Genomic DNA, 23,520 nt, shown 5'->3' with positions numbered 1-23,520 from the left:
CTAATGAGGTAACATGACTGAACAAGATGTAAACAAATGCCCTCGAGTAGTTTTAGAACTGACGCCAATCCTCTGTCTATTATAGTAAGAAAAAACATTACACTAGTAGCATATCTTTTGAACTGTTTGGGCTAGAAACAATATTTTTTGTGTGTTAATGGTGGAGCCCTGACAGTAATGAATCTGCTAGCTTTTCTCTCAACGTTACAACAATTATTCTCTGGGTAAAAGAACGCCCACTTTCCAGCCTGAAGATCACTGACATCATGAGTTGACATTGTTTTTTTTTTTGCGTGTTCCCAGTTGTCTTGAAAGCACCATGAAAACAACGAGGACAAATCTTGATGTCAGTGATCTTCAGGTCTGAAAGTCGGACCTCTTGTCAAGGCACAAGGCGAGACCCAGATGCAGACCCGAGGCAGATGGTTGGAGTCTTGCAGTGTTTATTAATCCAAAGGGAGTAGGCAAGAGAATGGTCGTGGACAGGCAAAAAGGTCAAAACCAGATCAGAGCAGGAGGTACAGAGTGGCAGACAGGCTCGTGGTCAAGGCAGGCAGGTACAGAGTCCAGAAACAGGCAAGGGTCAAAACCGGGAGGACTAGAAAAAGGAGAATAGCAAAAGGAGTACGGGAAAAACACGCTGGTTGACTTGACTAAACATACAAGACAAACTGGCACAGAGAGACAAGAAACACAGGGATAAATTCCAAGTTGGATGACCATTCAAAACGATTTTTCCTAGTCTGAGCTAGTTTTTTTCCCCCCTGAGTTGCCAGTTGTCTTGAACGCGACAAATGCCCTTACTAGATGATATATTATATAGGTCAGAGTTGATAAGGAACATCGACTGAGAGTTAGGCCAATCCCTTATTTTGTTGTTGGACAGGATGGTTCTGTGAAATACTGTACATGTCTTATACTAAAGATCCAAATCTAACCAATCAAAATGATTCATGACATTTTGTAAAAATGTTGAGCAGTCACAAGACATGAAATAGTTAGAGTAATTGTCTTATTTCCAACAGAGAGAATAAATAGTAGCCAAATTCAAGATTTGTGGGTGTCACGTTCTGACCTTAGTTCTTTTGTTATGTCTTTGTTTAGTATGGTCAGGGCCTGAGTTGGGTGGGTTGTCTATGTTCCTTTTTCTATGATTTGGGATTTCTGTGTTTGGCCTGGTATGGTTCTCAATCAGAGGCAGCTGTATATCGTTATCTCTGATTGAGAACCATCCTTAGGTAGCCTGGTTTCACTTTTGAGTTGTGGGTGATTATTTTCCGTGTCAGGGTTTGTGCCACACGGGACTGTTTTGTTTGTTTCGGTATTTCACGTTGTTATTTTGTAGTTTGGTGTTCATGTCAATAAAGTATCGTTATGGACACTTACGACGCTGCGCATTGGTCTGACATCTCTTACTCCTCGTCAGAAGAAGAGGACAATCGTTACAGAATCACCCACCCCTAAAGGACCAAGCAGCGTGGTAACGGGCAGCAGCAGCAATCTCAGGACTCCTGGACATGGGAGGAGATTCTGGATGGCAAGGGACCCTGGGCACAGGCTGGAGAGTATCGCCGCCCTAAGGCAGAGCTGGAGGCAGCGAAAGCCGAGAGGTGGTGGTATGAGGAGGCAGCACGGCAGCGTGGCTGGAAGCCCGAGAGGCAGCACCAAAAATGTATTGGGGGGAGCACACGAGGAGTGTGGCGAAGTCAGGTAGGCGACCTGCGCCAACTCCCTGTGCTTACCGTGGAGAGAGAGGGACCGGGCAGGCGCACGGTGTCCCCGGTGCGCAGGCATAGCCCAGTGCGGTACATAACAGCGCCTCGTATCGGCCGGGCTAGAGTGAGCCAAGTGCCATGAAGCCGGCTCAGCGCATCTGGTCTCCAGTGCGTCTCCTCGGGCCGGGGTACATGGCACCAGCACTACGCATGGTGTCCCCGGTTCGCCAGCACAGCCCAGTGCGGGCTATTCCACATCGCCGCACTGGCCTGGCTACGGGGAGCATTCAGCCAGGTAGGGTTGGGCAGGCTCAGTGCTCGAGACCTCCAGTGCGCCTTCACGGTCCGGTCTATCCAGTGTCATCTCCACGCACCAGCCCTCCGGTGGCAGCCCCCCGCACCAGGCTGTCTCTCCGCCTCCTCCCTACAGGTGCTCCCGCCTGTCCAGTGCTGCCAGAGTCTCCCTCCTGCCCAGAGCTGCCAGAGTCTCCCTCCTGCCCAGAGCTGCCAGAGTCTCCCGTCTGTCCTGAGCTGCCAGAGTCTCCCGTCTGTCCTGAGCTGCCAGAGTCTCCCGTCTGTCCTGAGCTGCCAGAGTCTCCCGTCTGTCCTGAGCTGCCAGAGTCTCCCGTCTGTCCTGAGCTGCCAGAGCCTCCCGTCTGTCCTGAGCTGCCAGAGCCGCCCGTCTGTCCTGAGCTGCCAGAGCCGCCCGTCTGTCCTGAGCTGCCAGAGCCGCAAGTCTGTCCTGAGCTGCCAGAGCCGCCCGTCAGCCAGGAGCTGCCAGAGCCGCCCGTCAGCCAGGAGCTGCCAGAGCCGCCCGTCAGCCAGGAGCTGCCAGAGCCGTCCGTCAGCCAGGAGCTGCCAGAGCCGCTCGTCAGTCAGGAGCTGCCGGAATCGTCCGTCACTCTGGCGCTGCCGGAGTCTCCCGCCTGTCTGGTGCTGCCGGAATCTCCCGTCCGTCTGGTGCTGCCAGAATCTCTCGTCCATTCGGGACCCGTGGCTATGGTCCCCAGTCCGAGGTCGGCGGCGAGGGTCGCAGCTTTAAAGAGGCCACGGAGGTGGTTAAAGAGGCGGAGAAAGACTATGGTGCAGTGGGGTCCACGTCCCGCGCCAGAGCCGCCACCGCGGACAGACACGCACCCAGACCCTCCCCTATAGGTTCAGGTTTTGCGTCCGGAGTCCACACCTTTGGGGGGGGGGGGGTACTGTCACGTTCTGACCTTAGTTCTTTTGTTATGTCTTTGTTTAGTATGGTCAGGGCCTGAGTTGGGTGGGTTGTCTATGTTCCTTTTTCTATAATTTGGGATTTCTGTGTTTGGCCTGGTATGGTTCTCAATCAGAGGCAGCTGTATATCGTTATCTCTGATTGAGAACCATCCTTAGGTAGCCTGGTTTCACTTTTGAGTTGTGGGTGATTATTTTCCATGTCAGTGTTTGTGCCACACGGGACTGTTTTGTTTGTTTCGGTATTTCACGTTGTTATTTTGTAGTTTGGTGTTCATGTCAATAAAGTATCGTTATGGACACTTACGACGCTGCGCATTGGTCTGACATCTCTTACTCCTCGTCAGAAGAAGAGGACAATCGTTACAGTGGGGGGGGGGGGGGGGGGAATATCTCAAAAGAGTCACTCACATGACTATTTGCCTCAAACCCCTTACGACTACATGAACTTATATTATACTATATTTTTGTTCAATAGTTTTGAAAACAACCAATGAGCACTCCCTGCCTGCAGAGGGACTGACTGGTTGATCAGTGGCCAGTCTGACCTTGTGCTACTCCCCATCCTACCACACTATGGACCCATGTCAAAAGGTCAATGCACAACATTCAGAACTAAATTCTAATGTATTTTGCCCAATAATCACAGATGTTTCAACATCATCTGTGTTTTGTTGACAAGACATTACCCAACTTTACTAACGTCAAGATGCTGAGAATCAGAAATCCATGCGATACTTTAAATGGTAACAGTGTCTTCTGGGTAAAATAACTCAGCACAAAGAAAGAATGGGATAGCTGCACAGTCTAGATCAGACAGTTTATAAGGTCTAGTGTTGTTTACAAAGTACAGTACAGTCTGGCATTGTATAACTTGGGGTTGTGTGGTGGACCTTAGCAGCCTCCCAGGGTATGGTGTATTTTAACATGTGGTTACATAGTCTGGTATGGTGTAGTTATAAAGTGTATTTTAACATGTGGTTATATAGTCTGGTATGGTGTATTTTAACATGTGGTTACATAGTCTGGTATGGTTTAGTTATAAAGTGTATTTTAACATGTGGTTATATAGTCTGGTATTGTGTAGTTATGAAGTGTATTTTAACGTGTGGTTATATAGTCTGGTATTGTTTGGCATGGGGTGTATTGGCTCTCAGCAGCCTGCCAGGCTGGTGTATGAGGTCCACCAGGTGAGCTCTGGGCTGGGGCTGGCACCCTGGGTAGTGGGGCGTCCCAACTGAGAGAAGGACCTCATTCCACACCCTGTTATACTCCCCCCTCACCAGGCTACAACTCACACCTATACGGTCAGCCAACACCTGAGGAGAGAGAGGAGTTAGGGACTAGAATAAGAGAGAGAGAGCGATAAAGAGAAAGAGAGGAAAGAGATAGTACACTACCCACCTTATAAAGCAGAGCCCTGTGGTAGTAGGTTCCCTTGCGTATCTGTCCGATGGGGATGATGTTGGACTGTAGTTCGTAGCGCAGCTCACTGAGGTGGAGCTCCCACAGGAAGTCATGCTGTCTGTCCACCTCCACCGCCCCGCCCATCACCTCACTCACCAGCCTAACAGCCAATCACACAGCAGATAGGGGCTGAACGGCAGCAGCCACAACCAATGATAAAGGAACTGCCTGTTAGTGGGGTTTTGTGTTAGTTTTGGGTACCTTATTCTTAGTTGTGTGTTAGTCATTTGAGGTTGTGTGTTGGTTGTCAGTTGATTATTTGTAGGTTATTTAAGTACTGTCTTTCTGACCTGGCTAAGGCGCTGTACTGCTCACTCTCCACGTGCAGCGGGAGGATGGTCTTGGTGGCCTCGGTAACCAGGGCGTGGAACGCAGCATCATACGGGAGCATCCACGGCTTCTCTGTTACCGTGGCTACCTCCTGCTGGGGCTTACTCTCATCCTCATCTCTCAGTTTCTCGTCCTCCTTCCGCCCTTTACTCTTCCCTTTACTACAGGAAGACAGTGTGAAAGAGAAAGGAAAGAGACAGCCACTTTACCTGTCCTATTGATACATACAGCCAGAAGAGGACTGGCCACCCCACAGAGCCAGGTTCCAATGTGCTTCTAAATCTGACTTGTTTTCTCTTTGTGGTTTTCCGCTGGGTAAAAAGAGCTTTATCAAATACATTTGATTTGATTTACTGTACTTCAGTTCTAACACACACACCCTCTCTCGTGTTCTTCGTCTCTCACACACACACACCCTCTCTCGTGTTCTTCGTCTCTCTCTCACACACACCTGGGGGTCCTGGTGGAGCCCTTGCTGCTGAGTACAGATGCAGTGCGAGTCTCGGTGGGGCTGTCCTGTTGTCTCTCCTCTGACTGATCGACTGACACCCTGCAGGACAGGTACAGTACAGTTACACACACTTCCTTTCTCCTTTTGGTCAGACGACAAAAACATCTCCAAGCACATACTGTACATGCATTGATATGCAATGCATTCGGAAAGTATTTAGACCACTTGAAACGTTAGCCTTATTCTTAAATTGATTAAACAAAAAAAGTCCTCATCAATCTACACACAATACCCCATAATGACGAAGCAAAAATAGGTTTTTAGAAATGTTTTCAAATGTATTAAAAATAAAAAACAGAAATAGCTTATTTACACACAAGTATTCAGACCCTTTACTTGAGACTCGAAATTGAGCTCAGGTGCATCCTGTTTCCATTGATCATCCTTGAGATGTTTCAACAACTTGATTGGAGTCCACCTATGTTAAAATGAATTGATTGGACATGATTTGGAAAGGCACTCACCTGTCTATATAAAGGTCCCACAGTTGACAGTGCATTTCGGGGCAACAACCAAGCCATGAGGTCGAAGGAATTGTCCGTAGAGCTCCGAGATTGTGTCGAGGCACAGATCTGGGGAAGGGTACTAAAACATTTATGCAGCTTTGAAGGTCCCCAAGAACACAGTGGCCTCCATCATTCTTAAATGGAAGAAGTTTAGAATCACCAAGACTCTTCCTACAGCTGGCCGCCAGTCCAAACTGAGCAATCAGGGGAGAAGGGCCTTGGTCAGGGAGGTGACCAAGAACCCGATGGTCACTCTGACAGAGCTCCAGAGTTCCTCTGTGGAGATGGGAGAACCTTCCAGAAGAACAACCATCTCTGCAGCACTCCACCAATCAGGCCTTTATGGTAGTGGCCAGACAGAAGCCACTCCTCAGTAAAAGGCACATGACAGCTTGGAGTTTGCCAAAAGGCACCTAAAGGACTTTCAGACCATGTGAAACAAGATTCTCTGGTCTGATGAAACCAAGACTGAACTCTTTGGCCTGAATGCCAAGCCTCATGTCAAGAGGAAACCTGGCACGGTCCCTATGGTAAAGTATGGTGGTGACAGCATCATGCTGTGGGAATAATTTTCAGTGGCAGGGCCTGGGAGACTAGTCAGGATCAATGGAAAGATGAACGGAGCAAAGTACAGAGAGATCCTTGATGAAAACCTGATCCAGAGCGCTCAGGACCTCAGACTGGGGTGAAGGTTCACCTTCCAACAGGACAACAACCCTAAGCACACATCCAAGACAACGCTGGAGTGGCTTTGGTACAAGTCTCTGAATGTCCTGGAGTCATCCAGCCAGAGCCCGGACTTGAACCCGATCGAACATCTCTGAAGAGACCTGAAAATAGCTGAGCACCAACACTCCCCATCTAACCTGACAGAGCTTGAAAGGATCCGCAGAGAAGAATGGGCTAAACTCCCCAAATACAGGTGTGCCAAGCTTGTAGCATCATACCCAAGAAGACTCAAGGCTGTAATTGCTGCCAAAAGTGCTTCAACAAAGTACTGAGTAAAGGGTCTGAATACTTATGTAAATGTCATATTTAAGTTTTGATATTGAAAATGTCTAAAAACCTGTTTCTGCTTTGTCATTATGGGGTATTGTGTGTAGATTGATGAGGGGGGGGGGGGATAATTGAATCAATTGTAGAATAAGGCTGTAACATAACAACATGTGGAAAAAGTCAAGGGGCCTGAATACTTTCTGAATATGCTGCATACGGTGAGGCCTTAAGGAGTTAAATGTCATCTCATTAATGAGTCTGATGGAACAAGCATGCATGATTGTTGTCTTTCTGAGGCCCTATAGCTCCTGTCCCTGACTACTGTCTTTGTTGACTGTGCCTGACTACTGTCTCTGTTGACTGTCCCTGACTACTGTCTCTGTTGACTGTCCCTGACGACTGTGCCTGACTACTGTCTCTGTTGACTGTCCCTGACTACTGTCTCTGTTGACTGTCCCTGACGACTGTGCCTGACTACTGTCTCTGTTGACTGTGCCTGACTACTGTCTTTGTTGACTGTGCCTGACTACTGTCTTTGTTGACTGTCCCTGACGACTGTGCCTGACTACTGTCTCTGTTGACTGTCCCTGACTACTGCCCCTGACAACTGCCCCTGGGCTTCTCTCTCCACCAGAGCAGGCCTGTTTAACATGTAGCAGCATCAGTCCCACTTCCACTCCTCTCTCCCCCTAAACACTAACAATAGGACAACTCCATCACTACACTCTACACTATCACTACACAGTACTATATCACTACACACTACTCTACAAGAAACATTCGCACTGAGCTAAAGGGTAGAGCTGCTGCTTTCAAGGTGCGGGACTCTAACCCGGTAGCTTAAAAGAAATCCTGCTATGCCCTCTGACGAACCATCAAACAGGCAAAGCACCAATACAGGGCTAAGATTGAATCGTACTACACCGACTCCGACGCTCGTCTTATGTGGCAGGGCTTGCACATTATTACAGACTACAAAGGGAAGCACAGCCGAGCTGCCCAGTGACACGAGCCTACCAGACGAGCTAAATCACTTCTACTCTCGCTTCGAGGCAAGCAACACCGAGGCATGCATGAGAGAATCAGCTGTTCCGGACGACTGTGTGATCACGCTCTCCATAGCCGACGTGAGTAAGACCTTTAAACAGGTCAACATACACAAGGCTGCGGGGCCAGACGGATTACCAGGACGTGTGCTCCGGGCATGTGCTGACCAACTGGCAGATGTCTTTACTGACATTTTTAACATGTCCCTGATTGAGTCTGTAATATCAACATAATAAAGCAGACCACCATAGTCCCTGTGCCCAAGAACACTAAGGCAACCTCCCCAAACGACTACAGATGTCACGACCGTTGAAAGAACTGGACCAAGGTGCAGCGTGGTTAGCGTACATATTATTTTATTTAGAAAAGATGCTAACAAAACAATAAACACTACAAAACAAACCTTGAAGCTAAAGGATATGTGCCATAACCAAAGTCAACTTCCCACAAAGACAGGTGGAAAAATAGGGCTACCTAAGTATGGTTCTCAATCAGAGACAATGATAGACAGCTGTCCCTGATTGAGAACCCTACCCGGAAAAAACATAGAAATACAAATAATAGAGTATAGAATAACCACCCTAACTCACACCCTGAACAAACAAAAATAGAGACATACACAGGATCTCTAAGGTCAGGGTGTGACAGTACCCCCCCCCCTCCCCAAAGATGCGGACTCTGGCCGCAAAACCTCAACCTATAGGGGAGGGTCTGGGTGGGCATCTATCCGCGGTGGCGGCTCAGGTGTGGGACGCAGACCCCGCTCCACCACTGTCTCACCCCACTTTGGTGGCACCTCTGGTGCGGGGACCCTCGCCGGACTGGGGTCCCTCGTTGCAGGCCCCGGACTGGGCACCCTCGTTGCAGGCCCCGGACCGGAGGCCGTCTCTGGAGGCTCCGGACCGGAGGCCGTCTCTGGAGGCCGTCTCTGGAGGCTCCGTACCAGAGACCGTCTCTGGAGGCTCCGGACTGGAGACCGTCTCTGGAGGCTCCGGACTGGAGGCTCCGGAATGTCTATGGTGGCCTGATATGGTTCACAATCAGAGGCAGCTGTTTATCGTTGTCTCTGATTGGGGATCATATTTAGGTAGCCATTTCCCTTTGGTGTTTGTGGGATCTTGTCTATGTGTAGTTGCCTGTCAGCACTCATTTGTATAGCTTCACGTTTCGTTTTGTTATTTTGTTAGTTTGTTCAGTGTTCATTCTTTAAATAAATAAGAATGTACGCATACCACGCTGCGCCTTGGTCCGATCCTTATAACGAGCGTGACAGGCTGATAATGGCTCACATTAACACCATTATCCCAGAAACCCTAGACCCACTCCAATTTGCATACCACCCAAACAGATCCACAGATGATGCAATCTCTATTGCACTCCACACTGCCCTTTCCCACCTGGACAAAAGGAACACCTACGTGAGAATGCTATTCATTGACTACAGCTCAGCGTTCAACACCATAGTGCCCTCAAAGCTCATCACTAAGCTAAGGATCCTGGGACCAAACACTTCCCTCTGCAATTGGATCCTGGACTTTGACGGGCTGCCCCCAGGTGGTGAGGGTAGGTAGCAACACATCTGCCACGCTGATCCTAAACACTGGAGCCCCTCAGGGGTGCGAGGTCAGTCCCCTCCTGTACTCCCTGTTCACCCATGACTGCGTGCCTAGGCACGACTCCAACACCATTATTACGTTTGCTGACGACACACCAGCCTATAGGGAGGAGGTCAGAGACCTGGCCGGGTGGTGCCAGAATAACAACCTATCCCTCAACATAATCAAGACAAAGGAGATGATTGTGGACTACAGGAAAACGAGGACCAAGCACGCCTCCATTCTCATCGATGGGGCTGTAGTAGAGCAGGTTGAGAGCTTCAAGTTGGTGTCCACATCATCAACAAACTAGAATGGTCCAAACACACCAAGACAGTAACGAAGAGGGCACGACAAAGCCTATTCACCCTCAGGAAACTAAAAAGATTTGGCATGGGTCCTCAGATCTTCAAACGGTTCTACAGCTGCAACATCGAGAGCATGGGGAATCACTGCCTGGTACGGCAACTGCTCGGCCTCCGACTGCAAGGCACTACAGAGAGGGTACATCAGTGGGGCGTCATTGCAGGAGAATTTCCAGTGCTTTGGTGATTTTCAAGTTTCTATACTGTTTTCCCAGAAGTAGTGAAACAGAATCAATATGGGGTTAATATTTAGACATATGTAAGCATAAATCATGTGAATGTACAAAGCTGGATCAACACAGGCCTGGACAGGAACATTAGTTAATCAGTTATAGTCACCATAGGCATGCACTTGTATTAGGAGTGTGCATGTCAGTTTATTTTTGCAATGTCACGTCACCAATATAATCTATGCCCTAATGTCTGAGCCAATAAGACAATGGAAACTAAGCAAGGCAACAAGATAAGGGTGGTCAAGCCTAAAGGGTACTACAGTGCCTTGCAAAGGTATTCACTCCCTTGGCGTTTTTCCTATTTTGTTGCATTACAACCTGTAATTTAAATGGATTTTTATTTGGATTTCATGTAATGGACACACACAAAATAGTCCAAATTGGTGAAGTTAAATGAAAAAAATAACTTGTTGCAAAAAATGTAAAACAATGAAAAGTGGTGCGTGCATATGCATTCACCCTCTCAAGTCCCTACATAAGATCTAGTGCAACCAATTACTTATTTTCCAACACAATTTGCAAATAAATTAATTAAAAATCCTACAATGTGATTTTCTGGATTTTTTTCCCTCATTTTGTCTGTCATAGTTGAAGTGTACCTATGATGAAGATTACAGGCCTCTCTCATATTTTTAAGTGGGAGAACTTGCACATTTGGTGGCTGACTAAATACTTTTTTGCCCCACTGTATTCTACAACTGCACACTACTATACCACTACCACTACACACTACTCTACCACTACACACTACTTACCACTACTCTTCCACTACCACTACACACTACTCTACCACTACTCCACCACTACACACTACTCTATCACTAGTTGTAGTGATAGAGTACTCGAACACTGGGCTGAGAGGGCACTGATACAATTATAATGTGTAGCCTATAGAGTCCTTAAATAGCCTCGCTAAGTAATTCTGACCTCATAGCTGAAGTTTTGGACAAACAGTGACAAGGTGAAAGGGGGGCATAGTGGAGGACAGAGTCAGGGCTCCCAGAGTCAGGGCTCCCAGACCAGACACACTGAAGGGAGTGTCAACAATGCAAAGGCAAATGAGAGGAGGACAAAGTTTGGAAGTGGGCAGAGAGAGGCCCACAGAAAAAAAGAGGGAATCTAGAAGCTACAATCCCTAAACCCAGGACCCAGACACCAGGGTTAATTCATAGGGTGGCTACATTGACGAATCTCAAATATAAAATAGATTTAGATTTGTTTAACACTTTTTTTGGTTACTACAGGATTCCATATGTGTTATTTCATAGTTTTGATGTCTTCACTATTATTTTACAATGTAGAAAATCGGAAAAACCCTGGAATGAGTAGGTGTGTCCAGACTTTGACTGGTACTGTATCTATGTATGTGGTTGGGTTGGTGTGAAGGATAATCATACTCACGTGTCGAGGGGTTTGGCGTTAATAGCAATGACAGGCCGTCGCTGGTTTACTGGCTGTTTAGACAGATCCTCTAGAGTCAACACCCTCTGGCCAGAACGAGCCTGACAGACAGACAGAAAGACAGAGAGTGAGAAAGAGCGACAAAGACAGAGAGAGAAAGACAGAAAGGAAAAGACAGACAGAAAGACAGACAGAGAGAGAATCTGAAGTCAAATGTCTACAGTTTGCTGATTATCTGGTGCTTCTGTCACCAACCAAGGAGCGCCTACAGCAGCACCTAGATATTCTGAACAGATTCTGTCAGACCTGGGCCCTGACAGTCAATCTCAGTAAGACAAAAATAATGGTGCTCCAAAAAAGGTCCAGTCGCCAGGACCACAAATTCAAATTCCATCTAGGCACCGTTTCCCTAGAGCACACACAAAACTATACATACCTCGGTCTAAACATTAGTGCCACAGGTAACTTCCACAAAGCTGTGAACGATCTGAGAGACAAGGCAAGAAGGGCCTTCTATGCCATCAAAAATAACATAAAATTTGACATACCAATTAGGATCTGGCTAAAAATACTTCAATTAGTTATAGAACCCGTGGATCACCACTAAAACACTACCACCCTTTATGGTTGTGAGGTCTGGGGTCCGCTCACCAATGAAGAATGCATGCAAAGCAGAATTAGGCCGATACCCGCTAATGATCAAACTACAGAAAAGAGACGTTAAATTCTACAACCACATTGGGAAGATGAAACAAAAAAACAGAGCAAACTAGAATGCTATTTATCCCTAAACAGAGAGTACATGGTGGCAGAATACCTGACCACTGTGACTGACCCAAACTTAAGGAAAGCTTTGACTATGTACAGACTCAGTGAGCATAGCCTTGCTATTGAGAAAGCCTGTCTTCTCTTGAGAGCCTACGGTGGCCTATGTGCACACTGCCCACAAGATGATGTGGAAACTGAGCTGCACTTCCTAACCTCCTGCCAAATGGTCACTGTGTTTACTTGATAGCTACCTACACAAATAGCTAGCTAGAATAAAGTGTTAATAAGATAAAAATGAATTAAAAGCAATACAAATAAAGTTGTCCATATTAAAGACAGATATTTCCCTCAGATTACAGACCCACAAATAATTTAAAAACAAATCCAATTTTGATAAACTTTGATAAATACTAGTGTGCAATCACAGCAGCAAGATTTGTGACCTGTTGCCACAAGAAAAGGGCAACCAGCGAAGAACAAACACCATTGTAAATACAACCCATATTTATGCTTACTTATTTTCCCTTTTGTACTTTAACCATTTGCACATCATTATAACACTGTATGTAGACATAATATTACATTTGAAAATGTCTTTATTCTTTTGGAACTGTGAGTGTAATGTTTACTGTTAATTTGTATTGTTTATTTCACTTTTGAGAGAGAGAGAGAGAGATGTAAGTGCTGAGAAGGATGTAACACACAACTCTACCTGTCCGGGGTCGTAGAAGCCGTCCACAGTGATGTCTGTGGGGGCCAGTGTGTTGGTCAGGCTGTATTTCAGAGACAGGTTGGAGTCCAGCAGTCTTTGTAGAGCAATCTCACTAAACTTATTCCTACGGTTAGCTGAGCTGTTGATCTCCTGCAACAAGTCCAGGGCCCTGATACACAACACAACACACACCTTCAGAGCTGACAATAAATTGAACAGAGAAATACTGCCACCTGCTGGCTCCTTAGTAAATCTCTCCCGTGGATCACCACTAAAACACTACCACCTCCCTAGAGATTAGAATCACAACAGCATTTAATTATGCAATCTGTGGTATTCACATACACACACTCACCCCAGCTTGCACAACTCCACGGCAGTGGGCTCATCGTTAGCGCACACGCTGATGGCCCAGCATGCATTGCGGCGTACCTCCTTGTGATTGGACCGTAGCAGTTGGACCAATGGAACTAGGCCTCCCGCATTCCTCAGCTAAACAACAGGAAGAGATGGAATGAGAGGAAGGAGTTGGAGTTTGCACTTTTGGGACTATTCCATTGGTTCCACTGTACCAGGAAAACTATGTGCAGCTCAAGAATTAGACAAATATTTGATCCAGGTCTGAAACACCAGCACTACGGACAAAGACACACTCACGTCTGCCCGTCCCTCAGCATCGCAGGCGAGAGCGGCGAGGGCCTGCGTGGCTCGAACCAGGGTGTGTGTGTCCGCAGACTGCAGCGGCTCCAGGAGGGCAGCCATGGCCCCGTGGGACAGGATGCTGCAGCGGAGGACTTCCTGTTCAGCCATATTGGTGAGGACGGCCGCAGCGTGAGCCACCGCACCGGGAATAACGTCATGGAGCTGCTGAACCAGGCCCTCATCTCCCTCAGCCTCATAGACAGCACTGACACACACAGACACTCACGCATGAATGCACACACACACACAAAGTGAGACCTCATCACATCTGCCTTATACATAACACTGAGGGAGTGACAAGAGGTAGAGAGAGAGAGAGAGAGGTAGAGGTGGAGAGAGAGAGGTAGAGAGAGAAAGGTAGTGAGAGAAAGAGAAAGAGAGAGAAGTAGAGAGAGAAAGTAGAATGGAGAGAGAGAGAGAAGTCATGCAGAAGAACAGCTCCTGACTTGTTATAACTTTTTGGTTGTTAAGAGCGAGATTGACACGATTAAATTAGCAAAAAATCTATAGGTAATCGAAATTGTACAACTGAAGATCAACACAGGAGGAAAAGATTGACAGAGAGTGAGCTAAAAGACCAATCTTAATCGTGGTAGCTGGCCAAATTCAAATCTGTCAACTAGCTTACCGTCTAGCTTCAACTGTTTACTGGTGGTAACCATAGCAACATGGCCACTGAGGCAGCGCTAGCAGCAACAGAATGAGAGACTTTCCCCCCTTTTTTTGAATACCCAGCAGAAATCAAATCAGAGAAAGGAAGAATAAATTTTAAACAGAATTCTGAGGGAGAACCCAGAAACGTTGTTTGCCGACTGCTCACAAAACAGGACTGTTACAAACCTGTTATTTTACACAGACCACACTACTGCCTGGTGTACAGCTGTAACCAGGGATTTCAGCTATACCACAAAGACAGGCATCTGCAAGGGAAGGCAAATCCACATTTTTGAGGGCAGCGATAAGGACCAGGAAAACAGTTTTCTGACGGTAAACATGTATCAGAACGGCACTGTCATGGTCCAGGGCAGTGAGGCTGCACTCAGCTCTGTTGTGCAGGACTTTCCCACCCTAACGAAGATAGCGGAAAGCAAAAAAGACAAGGACAGCACCCCGACCTCTCCCCTCACCTCAGGCACCCCAACAGCAGGACCATCCACCCCCCCTGCCTGCCGACTACCACCAGAACCAAGACCAAGGCCACCATGAGGAGAGAGCTGGTGCAGGTAAAGGAGGAGATGGCAAAGGAGTTGGCTGTCCTCAATAGGGTGCTAGAGCACAGAGAACAGACTGTGGAGACTCCCAGAGAGAAGCTGCAGCCCCTCACCAGCCTTAACACCCCCCCCCCCCCCACCCCACCCCACCCCTCCATGTACACAGGCCGAGTGTACTCCAGCCCCAGACCGTAAACGCACTAATCTGGTAAAACCCACTGAGGTGGCCATCCTCATTGACTCTAAACTCTTCCCCCACCACGAGGTGTGCAAAATATGGTGCCCAAAAACACAGGATGCACTCCACATCCTGTCCCAGCCTGACTTTGGCATACCAGGCCACATTATTATTCACACCGGCACCAACAACCTGCGAGAGGAGCAGGAGAGAGTAGGCAGCCTGGTCAACAGAGTAGCAGAGAGGGCCTCTGAGTGGTTCTCCAACATCACCATCTCCACTCTGCTGCCCTGCAAAGACTTTCATCCCCGTACCATTCAGAAAGTCAACGCTGACATCATCAGAGGGTGTGGCCTACTCCCGAACGTACACATTGCTCACCACCCCAACAATCACCCCAAAGCACCTGCACGACCACTCCCACCTGAGGAAGCAGACAGTAGGGATGTTTGCCAAGTCTCTAAAGGACGTGGCACTTGGTAGACAAACACCCCATGCCGCACTGGACAGAGGACCACCCAGAGACCCCTACCAGACCACTGCACCACCAAGGAGCCCCAGGCCCCTTCAACACCACACCAGACCCAGCGCACCCCACAGGCCCCGCCCACCACCAGAGCATCACCACTTCCATCGGCTTAGCCAGACCGGACCGGGCCCAGCCTACTACCCCGCACCAGACCACCACCCCTACCAGACCAGAGGAAGCCCCACGGCCCAGAACTGGCCCTCCTCCACTCCACAGGGCCCAACAGCAGGACCAGCGCAGCTATGCAGAGGCCCCCAGGGGACAGGAGAACTCTGTAGGATTGAGTGAGATTAAACAGCTCCTCCAATACATCTGCACTAAACACACACACACACACACACACCTATTGTACTACAATTTATTTGTTCAATGAATAGGAATATTTATATATATATATATATATATATATTTATATATATATATATATATATATAACAGAAAAAATGTTAGCTGTTATCCTGTTTATTTCACTCGTAACAACTTATTAGTTAGTAGTTACTGTATTTCTGACTGCTATTCTTTCTTTTTGCAACATGAAATCACTATCAGTTAGCATGTGGAACATTCAGGGCCTAAACTCATCAACCTATCAGTCAGCATGTGGAACATTCAGGGCCTAAACTCATCAACCTATCAGTTAGCATGTAGAACATTCAGGGCCTAAACTCATCAACCTATCAGTTAGCATGTGGAACATTCAGGGCCTAAACTCATCAACCTATCAGTCAGCATGTGGAACATTCAGGGCCTAAACTCATCAACCTATCAGTCAGCATGTGGAACATTCAGGGCCTAAACTCATCAACCTATCAGTTAGCATGTGGAACATTCAGGGCCTAAACTCATCAACCTATCAGTTAGCATGTGGAACATTCAGGGCCTAAACTCATCAACCTATCAGTTAGCATGTGGAACATTCAGGGCCTAAACTCATCAACCTATCAGTCAGCATGTGGAACATTCAGGGCCTAAACTCATCAACCTATCAGTCAGCATGTGGAACATTCAGGGCCTAAACTCATCAACCTATCAGTCAGCATGTGGAACATTCAGGGCCTAAACTCATCAACCTATCAGTCAGCATGTGGAACATTCAGGGCCTAAACTCATCAACCTATCAGTCAGCATGTGGAACATTCAGGGCCTAAACTCATCAACCTATCAGTCAGCATGTGGAACATTCAGGGCCTAAACTCATCAACCTATCAGTCAGCATGTGGAACATTCAGGGCCTAAACTCATCAACCTATCAGTCAGCATGTGGAACATTCAGGGCCTAAACTCATCAACCTATCAGTCAGCATGTGGAACATTCAGGGCCTAAACTCATCAACCTATCAGTTAGCATGTGGAACATTCAGGGCCTAAACTCATCAACCTATCAGTTAGCATGTGGAACATTCAGGGCCTAAACTCATCAACCTATCAGTCAGCATGTGGAACATTCAGGGCCTAAACTCATCAACCTATCAGTCAGCATGTGGAACATTCAGGGCCTAAACTCATCAACCTATCAGTCAGCATGTGGAACATTCAGGGCCTAAACTCATCAACCTATCAGTCAGCATGTGGAACATTCAGGGCCTAAACTCATCAACCTATCAGTTAGCATGTGGAACATTCAGGGCCTAAACTCATCAACCTATCAGTCAGCATGTGGAACATTCAGGGCCTAAACTCATCAACCTATCAGTTAGCATGTGGAACATTCAGGGCCTAAACTCATCAACCTATCAGTCAGCATGTGGAACATTCAGGGCCTAAACTCATCAACCTATCAGTCAGCATGTGGAACATTCAGGGTCTAAACTCATCAACCTATCAGTCAGCATGTGGAACATTCAGGGCCTAAACTCATCAACCTATCAGTTAGCATGTGGAACATTCAGGGCCTAAACTCATCAACCTATCAGTTAGCATGTGGAACATTCAGGGCCTAAACTCATCAACCTTTGGACTGAAGAGTTTAGCACTGGAGTTCAACAAAAACCTTAAAGATGTTGACATCATCATTCTGCAGGAGACATGGTGTAAGGCTGACATTGTCACTCACTGTCCCACAGGCTAAAGAGAGGTAATTGTGCCGTAACAAAAAAGCACAGCTCTGTCAATAGAGGCAGAGACTCTGGAGGACTGATGATCATTTGGTACAAATCCCAACTACAACATCTAATTGATCCCCTCAAAATGGGCAAATATCACATTTGGTTAAAACTGAAAAAATAATTAGTACTGACAGAAAAATATGTGTTTCTTTGCGCAATATATAACCGCCCCAGAATCCTCATATTACTCAGAGGAGATCTTCCCCACCCTTGAGGAAGAGACGTGCCATTTCCAGGCCCAGTGAAATGTGCTCATCTGTGGGGACACAAATGTGAACACAGGAACACTACCTGATCTAACGACCACATGAGGGGACAGCTTTATTACAGGCCATAGTGCCTCTAACTGTCTTCAGCTCCCCCATAGAAACAACAGTGACAGATCACATGAGGGGACAGCTTTATTACAGGCCATAGTGTCTCTAACTGTCTTCAGCTCCCCCATAGAAACAACAGTGACAGACCACATGAGGGGACAGCTTTATTACAGGCCATAGTGTCTCTAACTGTCTTCATCTCCCCCATATAAACAGTGACAGACCACATGAGGGGACAGCTTCATTACAGGCCATAGTGTCTCTAACTGTCTTCATCTCCCCCATATAAACAGTGACAGACCACATGAGGGGACAGCTTTATTACAGGCCATAGTGTCTCTAACTGTCTTCAGCTCCCCCATAGAAACAACAGTGACAGATCACATGAGAGGACAGCTTTATTACAGGCCATAGTGTCTCTAACTGTCTTCAGCTCCCCCATAGAAACAACAGTGACAGACCACATGAGGGGACAGCTTTATTACAGGCCATAGTGTCTCTAACTGTCTTCATCTCCCCCATATAAACAGTGACAGACCACATGAGGGGACAGCTTCATTACAGGCCATAGTGTCTCTAACTGTCTTCATCTCCCCCATATAAACAGTGACAGACCACATGAGGGGACAGCTTTATTACAGGCCATAGTGTCTCTAACTGTCTTAATCTCCCCCATAGAAACAACAGTGACAGACCACATGAGGGGACAGCTTTATTACAGGCCATAGTGTCTCTAACTGTCTTAATCTCCCCCATAGAAACAACAGTGACAGACCACATGAGGGGACAGCTTTATTACAGGCCATAGTGTCTCTAACTGTCTTAATCTCCCCCATAGAAACAACAGTGACAGACCACATGAGGGGACAGCTTTATTACAGGCCATAGTGCCTCTAACTGTCTTCATCTCCCCCATAGAAACAGTGACAGCACCGTCAACAACAACAGAAGGGATCTGTTGCAGCTCTGTAGAAGCCTGGGTCTGTACTTTGTTAATGGTAGTTTACAGGGGGGACTCTTTGGGGAGATTCACCTACTGCTCACCTCTTGGCCACAGTACAGTAGACTATATGATTACAGACATTGACCCTTCCTCTCTCAGCTCATTCACTGTCAAGCCACTAACACCTCGGTCTGATCACAGCCAAATTATGTTGTTCCTCAAAAGAACAGACATGGAAACAACCAAACAGTCACAGCCCAGTAAGCTGTACAACATCAGGAATTCATACAGATGGGCCCAAAGAGAGAGAGGAGAGAGAGGCAGAGAGGTAGAGAGAGAGGCAGAGAGGTAGAGAGAGAGAGAGATGTAGAGAGAGAGGCAGAGGGGTAGAGAGAGAGAGAGATGTAGAGAGAGAGAGAGATGTAGAGAGAGAGAGAGAGATGTAGAGAGAGATAAAGAGATGTAGAGAGAGAGAGAGAGATGTAGAGAGAGGCAGAGAGGTAGAGAGAGAGAGAGAGATGTAGAGAGAGAGAGAGAGATGTAGAGAGAGAGGCAGAGAGGTAGAGAGAGAGAATGCTATATAGTACATTAGGTGTGTGTGAAACCCACTATGAGTTGAGCTGGTTGCTGCTTGTAAGGCTAGACAGGGCCTGGGCTGCTGCCTCTCTCACCTCGCCCCCCTCACTACCAAGCAGCTGCACCACCGCACGGATACCGTCTGGAACACAAGGACAGTTTAGGGTTGGGGCCACGGGTGTGTGTCGGTGTGTGTTTGCACATGCCTGTGTGTGTGTGTCTCACCCAGGTCTCTGAAAGCGTCTTTGCTGGCCAGGTGTAGACTCATGACAGCGACAGCCTGACAGGTAGCAGTCCTCAAACTATCACCCTCTAGAGACAGCAGCTCCACCAGAGACCGCTCGATGTCCTGTTCATGGAGCAGCTTGCGGTTCTCTGCTGAGGGACAGAGAGACAGAAAAAGAGAGGGGGGAGAGCGAGAGAGAAGAGAGACAGAGACACAGAGAGATAGATAGAGTCAATAGATAGATAAGAGATATAGAGAGATAGATGGAATGGCCCAAACTCATTTACAGGCATACTTTGGGGTTCTTATCCTTGCTGGTGTTTTCAGATCCAATGGGGAATCCACTGAATCCCTGTGGGATGCAGAAACTGGCAGAGAACTTTTCCGTGCAACAATGTCTCTGGAAAACTTCCACATTATTTCCAGGATTATCCACTTCGATAACAGAGACACCAGACCAGCTCCAGAGAGACAAGCTAGCTGCAATCAGGTCAGTGTGAGACAAGTGGGTGGACTTCCTTCCCCTGTTTTACAACCCTGGGCCCAACGTTACTGTTGATGAGCAGCTTATGCCATTTAGGGGCCGCTGCCCCTTCAGGCAGTACATAATGTCTAAACCCGCAAAATATGGAATCAAGATCTTGGCTGCCTGTGATGCTGCTTCATCATATGTGTGGAACTTGCAAGTGGAGCCCCTGAAAAGAACCAAGTGCTGCGGGTTGTCCTGGAAGTGACACAGTGACTCTGTGGCCACATGCAATAACTTGTTTTACTTTGCACAAGCTGGGACAAGAGCTCCTCAAGAGGAAGCTGACGATGGTAGGAACAGTAGGAAAAAACAAGCCAGAGCTCCCACCTTAGCTGTTGAATACATGGAACAGGCCTATCATTTCCTCTAAGTTTGTGTTCAAGGCCGACACATCCCTAGTGTCCTACGTGCCAAAGAAAAGCAGAAATGTGGTACTCATATGAGTACGCTGCATAGGGATGGGAGAATATGTGGCCAGGAACATCAAAAAACAGAAATCATAATGCATTACATTGCCACAAAGAGAGGGGTGGACAATTTAGACAAGCTAGTGACTGGCTACAGCTGCAACAGAAGAACCATACGCTGGTCACTTGTGATATTCTTCAACATCTTGGACATCTCGGTGTACAACGCGTTTGTCATCTGGATGGCGCTGAACCCAGATTGGAACAGAGGGAAGCTAAAAAAAACTAAAAATGTTGTGGGTCCATCAGACCTGTGAACATTGGGGTGAATAGCAAAAACATGAACACCACACAAGGGTTAAACATTCAAACACACAAACACACTTAGTTAGCCCTTACAGCTCTGAGCCACCCTGGAGATGGCCTTGACAGCGTTTGTCTGTATGTCCAGCAGGGTGGGAGTGGTGATGAACTGTAGTAACCTCTGGAGACCTCCAGTCTCATGGATCAGCTGGAGACTGTCTCTGTCCTCCAGACAGTTAGACAACACCTGGAGGGCTTCTACATGCAGATCACTGAACTCCTACAGGACACAAACACAAGGCAGGAGTCAAATTCCTTCACACTTTAGATACGCTTCATTTTGTTTACCCGGTAGAATGAATTCAATAGAGTGGTCCCAAAAGTGCGAGCTAGCAAGCTTGATCAAGAGCATCTCAAATAATTTACAGGTACTTCCAAGTATCTGATAAATATATTTGACCCAGGTAGTTCTGGGCCACACAGACCTTGTTGCAGAGGAACTCCAGCAGCCTGTCAAAGCCCTGCTCCTCCCTGAAGGTGGCTCGTGTGTCGGTATCCGTGGTTACGACCACCAGCGTCCTCAGGGATAACTGCTGGATGACCGGGAACTCAGATCTCAACAGCTCCAGGAGCGGGGGGACGCCATTTAGCTCACACACTGCCACGCGGCTGGGGAGGTCCTACACATGTAACATGGGGCTTTAGCTCAACAGGCTAACACAGTCTTGTGGCGAGCAGGGAACTAGGGTTCAAGCCCCTTCAGCCACACACACACACCTGCACCAAATTGCAGATAGTCTCCACAGAGTTCTTCTTGACATCAGGGTCAGGGCTGGACAGAAGCTGTATAAGCGGCTCTAGTCCCTCCTGGTCCGAGATCTGGACCTTACAGCTGAAGTCCACCGACAGGGAGGCCAGACACAGTGTGGCAAACTCATGGACCACAACATCCTCTGTCACAGGAATACACACATAAACACAAACACAGATATAGACAGACAGGCAGATACAAAGAAATGTCACAATGATTTAATATATGATTGATACTTGAGAACATCCAGCCAGAGCATACCTTCAGGTGACAGCTTTCTGATGATAGAAGGAATGGCATCCAGTTTCTTCAGAAGTCTTTTTACATCGCCTTTCAAAGAGAACAGAAACAGAAGTTACTCAAAGTTTAAGGCCACAATATTGTCTTCAGTCACATGTGAACAGACTGTGAACAGACTCCAGACCGACCCTAAACAACTGATTTTGCATTGTGCATTGTGTTACTCTTCCTAAATCAGTAGTTACTGTCCTACGGCAGTAGTTAGGGGAGGGGTCCTTACTGTTGGCAGCCATGACCCCCAGGGCCATGAAAGCGTTGCGGCGGACTAACTTGTCTTCGTGGGAGATGAGGTGAGACAGAGGCTCCACCGCCCCTAGCCCCAGCAGAGAACTCCTGTTCTCATCACCTGTCACCAGGGGGAGACAGGGAGAGAGAGAGAGAGAGAGACATAAAGAGAGAGAGCAAGAGATGGCATTATGCTCAGTAGATAAGCTGCTCCCAAGCTTTGGTCCAGGTTCAAATTAACATATCACCTTCATTACATTGCTTTCCACAGTCCAGTTATTTCCGATAATGTGATTACTTTTGGAAGAAATTATACCATATGGCTATGATATTGGTTCTCTCACCAACATGAACATCAATGGTAAAAAATACCTTTCTCTGCAAATTTGTGGATGGCTTCGCAAGCTTTAACCAAAACCTCCTCTTCGGGGGAATTGAGCATGAGGACCACAGTGGCTGCTTTCTTACTCTCAATCGGCAAGGGGTCAAACTAGAGAAAAGAGAGAGAAAAGAGAGAGGCAGAGAGCGTTTGACGACTCATTAAATTGACCTCATCACAACAGCAATATTATCTTCATCTTCTTACCACATCCTTAGAAGGAGGCTCACTCTCTTTCTTCACTTTCTTCCCCATCCTGAAACAATAAAGCCACACCTTTTTTTTTTTGCAAACTTATTTACCCATTATTACATGCTGTCAATGTTTACGTGGGTGTCAACTTGGCAAGAACAGGCTTACACAGAACAGGCAACGTTGCAAGAGAGCGTGCTAATTACACTGGACGTCCAAACGAGGTGGCTTTAGGTAATAATGATGACCTTCCTTATAGCCATTTGAATAAATAACCTTTTGTTACCTGTTGTTGAAGTCTGCGGACGGTCAGTACCTAGCTAACCTACAGGTTTTAAGCTAGCTTGTTAGCTAGCTAAGGTTATCAATGTTTGTTTGGAAACTAAAGTTGACATTTCGTTGCTAGGCGACAGATACCACGAGGTTTTAGTGGTTGAAACCGGAAGACAGACGTAGAAAGATTTACACAGTGGTGGAAAAAAGTACCCAACTGTCATACTTGAGTAAAAGGAAAGATGCCTTAATAGAAAATGACTCAAGTTAAAGTGAAAGTCGCCCAGTAAAATACTACTTGAGAAAAAGTCTGAAAGTATTTTATTTTAAATATACTTAACTATCAAAAGTAAATGTAATCTCAAAAATATACTTCAGTATCAAAAGTAAATGTAAGAAAACCAGACCGCACCATTTTCTTGTTTTTTTATTAACAGATAGCAAGGG

At 47.0% G+C, this 23,520-nt stretch overlaps 1 protein-coding gene across 2 annotated transcripts; it reads right to left on the bottom strand.

The window, feature by feature from the left end:
* Positions 1-423: 423 nt before the first annotated feature.
* Positions 424-23,246, bottom strand: LOC110489612 (armadillo repeat-containing protein 3). 2 transcript variants are annotated; one of them, XM_036943737.2, is made up of 18 exons: positions 23,087-23,231; positions 22,816-22,864; positions 22,602-22,719; positions 22,225-22,350; positions 21,966-22,034; positions 21,671-21,846; positions 21,379-21,573; positions 20,990-21,173; positions 19,654-19,806; positions 19,462-19,570; positions 13,525-13,774; positions 13,223-13,359; positions 12,868-13,036; positions 11,388-11,488; positions 5,185-5,283; positions 4,694-4,894; positions 4,341-4,503; positions 424-598 (listed from the first exon to the last, which is right to left on the bottom strand). In XM_036943737.2, exons 2-18 carry the CDS (start codon positions 22,861-22,863, stop codon positions 584-586), a joined length of 2,313 nt encoding a protein of 770 aa, XP_036799632.2. In that variant the 5' UTR covers position 22,864; positions 23,087-23,231; the 3' UTR covers positions 424-583. The 2 variants fall into 2 exon arrangements, with proteins under 2 accessions (XP_036799632.2, XP_036799630.2); XM_036943735.2 differs by lacking the exon at positions 424-598 and adding an exon at positions 3,732-4,255 and having other exon boundaries at positions 23,087-23,246.
* Between the last annotated feature and the right edge of the window lie 274 nt (positions 23,247-23,520).

Source organism: Oncorhynchus mykiss, chromosome 15 (genome assembly GCF_057628025.1).
Source record: "Oncorhynchus mykiss isolate SJ-2025 chromosome 15, ASM5762802v1, whole genome shotgun sequence".
NCBI lineage: Eukaryota > Metazoa > Chordata > Actinopteri > Salmoniformes > Salmonidae > Oncorhynchus > Oncorhynchus mykiss.
Note: the sequence above shows the minus strand (reverse complement) of the source record. Positions and strands in the feature narration are given on the sequence as shown.